The sequence below is a fragment of the Oratosquilla oratoria genome, chromosome 36 (genome assembly GCF_046742065.1).
Source record: "Oratosquilla oratoria isolate Oo_2021 chromosome 36, ASM4674206v1, whole genome shotgun sequence".
In the NCBI taxonomy this organism is placed as follows: Eukaryota; Metazoa; Arthropoda; class Malacostraca; order Stomatopoda; family Squillidae; genus Oratosquilla; species Oratosquilla oratoria.
In genome coordinates, this window is record NC_134812.1 from 30,536,878 (window position 1) to 30,541,877 (window position 5,000).

The window sequence follows — 5,000 nt, forward strand, 5'->3', positions numbered from 1 at the left end:
GCTCAATGTGAATGCCTTTCCTAACCTTTGCGCTGCGGCGAGGGTTCGAACCGAGGCCACGACGGGCCCCCGACCGTCAGCCGAGGCAAGCATTAATGGTAAACCTTCCACTGTAATGCCCAGGCACAACAGTAACGTCCCTAGTATACAGTTGAAGCTCACGGGTTAGGGCGAGGCTCGATCTGCCGATCCCGTGTTTACGAGGCCAGCGCGCTACCACTGTGCTATCCACGACCATATGTAAAATAATGACCACGAAATTTAATCGTACTTATCATTTCTGCCTTAGACTATATCTATCATTACTATCTTTGGTTCGGCATTGCTGACTTGTGTGTCTGGATCATCATTTGATTTAGTCGATGCTCAGCATTGTTGACATACTTGCGTCTCTTTGGATCAACACTTACTGAGTCTATACTCAGTATATGCTGACTTACCTGTGTCTATGGTTGAGCACTTCCTGTGTGCTGTCGTAGTAATGTCGACCAATTGGCTTCAGCCCAAGGTGATCATAGCACTTGCGAAGAATAATAGAGAATATCTGTTGTGAGATGAAAAGGGAAATGAGTTATGACAATAAGAAAAGAAAAGAAAAAGAAATATATATATATATATATATATATATATATATATATATATATACATATATATATACATATATATATAAATATATATATATATAAATATATATACATATGTATATATATATATATATATATATATATATATATATATATATATATATATATATAAATAAATTTTCCATGAACTTCTCCTTTTTAAAGCTTATGTATGAGATCAATAACAAAGAAATTTTGATTGGGAAATTGAAGCTATTTCAACCAGATTGAAGAGAATCACGGTAATCATGTTTAACATGGAAATGAGTAGGCTATACAGCAAATTAGAGAGAACCGATCAATATGTTAATATGTCCAGATTTCATGTCATTAAAGAGAATAGAAATAATACGAAATTTAATAAGTTGGACGAGAATAGGATAAACTAAAAAGGAATGGATGAGAGGAAGCAAAATGGAATAAGATAGGATAAGATAATTTAAAAATAAATTAATAATAGAATAAATTAAAATGCCATTTCATAGAATGAAATAGAAAAAATAAAATATATCAAATCAAAGCGGCTTCGTTCGTTAGTAAATTTGCTTGTAGCAAGGTTTTTTGTTTTTATTTCCGCCAAGAAAATCGCATAATACGTTCATGTATTATAATTTACAATCTTAATATTTACTTTCCTAATGCTACATCGTGTAGGTATGCACAACGAAAATAATACCGCAAATTCTATCGAATCAAATTGAATAAATCAAAATAAACCAGAGTTAGAACGAGATTTCAGACACTTTCCAAGTGAAAAATAACAATTGCCATTGTTTATTTACGTTTTCTATGATGCATCTTTTACCTGAATGAAAATGGTATCTGTAGGAGGGATCTCTTTAATAAATTTTATCCTGACGCTGAAAGGAGCGTTGTTGTCGGGCCTTTTCGAGAAGAGTTCCAGGGTCTGAAAATAATGATAATAATAACAGTAAATAGATAAATAAATAAATGAATACATATTTCTAAACCAATAAATATATATGCAAATAAACAAATAAATAGGTAAACAAATTAATCAATTAACAAAAATAAACATATAAATTATTCAATAAATAGATAATGAACACAAATATTAACCAGTTAATGAATTAATCAGTCAATTAATAAAATTAGATAGGTTGTACCACTATAGCCTCCGTTATAAATACAGAAACAAAATAACAACGTACGAATCGAGTAGATTAATCAACAAAAGATTAGGTGATTTTTTACTTATATATATATATATATATATATATATATATATATATATATATATATATATATATATATATATATATGTATATATATATACATATATATATGTATATATATATATTATATATATATATATTATATATATATATGTATATACATACATATACATATATACATATATATGTATATACATATATATATATACATATATATATATATATATGTATATATATATATATATATATATATATATATATACATATATATATATGTATATTTCAAATGCTGGCTTACGCCGGGTGTTGTAATTTATTTGATTTTTATTTATTTTTTTACCTCACTATTTTCGTTTAATTGTCTTAGATATTTATTTATTTTCGTCCTCCATCAAGGATCTTGAGAAACAAATTTAGGGAACATCCAACCCTCTTGGAAAATAAGAAAAAATAAAGTGAACTTCGTCTGTCTTATGCAACGTAAGACAACAATTTTTATTTTATTTTTACATGAGAATTGTCTCTTGTTTCCTACTTGATTGCGGGCATCTTGCGAAGCTTCATAAGGACACAAGAACGAAGGAGAGTGCAAGAGACCATAAGGCGTACACTAGGCAGTTCCATGTCCCTTACCATCTGTCATTCGTATCCGTAAAGATATCTTCTAAAACAACCCTTTGTTTCAGCGCTCACTAAATTACAAAGGATTATAAAGGAGCATGCCGGCAGGAGACCTTTTGGTCCTTAACTAGGTCGGATGCCAAAAAAAAATGTTATAATGATGAATAAATAAATGAATAAATAGAAAAAAATTATAACATAAATAATAATAAATAAAATAAGTAAACAAATGAATAGGTAATGTCAATTAATGAACAAACAGGTAAATAGTAAATAATAATAAATTGACATAAATAATAATAAATGATGACCAAGGAAGTAGTAATTAACAGACAAATATTAATAAACAAATAAATAAATAATACAAAATAAATGGCAGGCATTACAGCATCTGACTTGAGTATTTATCTAAATCAAGCTTAAAGCTTCGAACTGAACTACATTGCACCGCCTCTGCATTTTTCGTTGACCACTCTGTAAACTAATTCTTGGCTATTTCCTCCCTAAACCTTTCTTTCGTCGCTTCAGCCAATAACCTAATTGTTTTGAATCCCGTGGCCGGCCTCAGCCAATCAGAGGGCTTTCCTTCATAACAAACAAAACAGGAGTTTTGAGTTTTGAGTTTTGAATGAGTTTGTGCCAAGAGTGGGCGTTTAGTTTAAAGATTTGTGATTTTCTTTTCTTGTGTTTGTGTGAAGACTGGTGACCCGAGTGTTATAAAAAGGACCACAGTGTTCTTCCAAAAGATTATTTTGTGACAATTGTGCGAGTGTTATTGTGTTGAAGTGTTTTGGTCAACCAGTGATCGAAATGGCTTGAAGTGTGAAGGGGAACAGGTGTATGACTTGATTATTATTTCTTTATGTTGTCTGTACTCTATTGGTGACATTTATTATGCTTTTTTGAGCATCTATATTAACTGCAGTCTTCAGGCGTGTACCCCCTGATTCCCAAAATCCACTCCTTCAATCAATGGTTGTATATATAAACACTCAAAAAATAAGATTCACCTACGCTCGCCAGACTCCTAGACTCCTCCATTCTGTACCTAAGGTATGTTCTAAGGTCCTTCCTAGGTTCTTTGATGCGGACTAGTGAGGTAGCCCACAGTGAAGTTATGTTAATTCAAGGCACAAGTGCAACAGTTGGGTAAATTATGCGATGCTGTTCAGGCCCGGGGGTCCAGCCTTATAATCAGAAGCTCCTGTAGTCAGAAAGCTCGCTAGTACTGTACATACATACATATACCAAAGGCTTTTTTCCCCTTACATGGGAGGTAGCCAGGTATATGTATATACTGTAGCAAAAAAAAAAATAATAATAATAATAACATAAATATATGCTGAGGAAATTTTGCCCACAGCCTTAGCAACTAGGAATATAAGAGAAAGGGTAGCTGATTATGTTGAAATTCCAAATAGAATATGAATGGTCTCTGACTACATTGAACCACTTTCTATATATGAATATAAGGTACCAGCTTATTGTATATCCTGAACGCCATTTCAATTATGAAATATACTTCATAAAATATTCTAGATGAAATATACAAAATATACTTCGTAAGATGTACTAACCTAACCTAGCCTAACCTAACCTATATAAGGTACCAGCTTATTGTATATCCTGAACGCCATTTCAATTATGAAATATACTTCATAAAATATTCTAGATGAAATATACAAAATATACTTCGTAAGATGTACTAACCTAACCTAGCCTAACCTAACCTAAAGTTCTGCAAATTGTAGCAGTCGTTTTCATTTAAATGATACCATAATTAAGGTTGAAAAAAATCTGACTACTGGGGGTTTGTATCTAGAGATCCTTCTAAGTATAGGGCTGACTCCGAATACGAGAAAGAGCCCAGTTAGTAGACCCACTGAGAGGTCAAACTAGGTCACATTGTCCAGTGAACGGCTTAATTGGCCACTCTATTCTAAATAATATTACTTTTAAAACAGCTGTGCATACAGTATATATGGGTGAGATAACGAACTACATATCTGGCTGGCGTATCATATTCTTAAATTGTACCAATTGCGTCGCTGATTGGCGGCCCTACCAGGTGACTTTATATATTTGCATTGTATTGGTGCGGAGCGAGGGCTCACGCACTCACGCACACATACACACGCGGGCGCGCGCACACATACAAATACGCGTACACACACGCACGAACACACGCGTGCACACACGCCCGCGCACACGCACGCGCGCACACACACACGCGCGTACACACACGCGCACACACACGCACACACATGTGCACACGCGCGCAGAAAATACGTAAGCATACACACGCGCGCGCACACACGCACGCACACACGCGTGCACACACGCCCGCGCACACGCACGCGCGCACACACGCGCGTACACACACGCGCCCACGCACGTGCGTACACACACGCGCGCAAATACACGCGCGCGCGCACACACACACACGTACACACGCGCGCAAAAAATACGTAAGCATACACACGCGCGCGCACACGTACGCATACACGCGCGCGCACACACGTACGCATACACACGCGCGCACATACATTCGCGCGCACAC

General features: G+C 34.9%; 1 protein-coding gene across 1 annotated transcript in view; it reads right to left on the reverse strand.

Moving 5' to 3' along the window:
• Positions 1 to 5,000, reverse strand: part of LOC143018925 (piwi-like protein Siwi) — a 73,950-nt gene that overhangs the window by 65,534 nt on the left and 3,416 nt on the right. Inside the window, exons 3-4 of the mRNA XM_076174511.1 lie at positions 1,429 to 1,530; positions 441 to 544 (exon numbers count right to left, since the gene is read on the reverse strand). Coding sequence (XP_076030626.1) covers positions 441 to 544; positions 1,429 to 1,530 — 206 coding nt within the window. The remainder of the gene's footprint in view (positions 1 to 440; positions 545 to 1,428; positions 1,531 to 5,000) is intronic.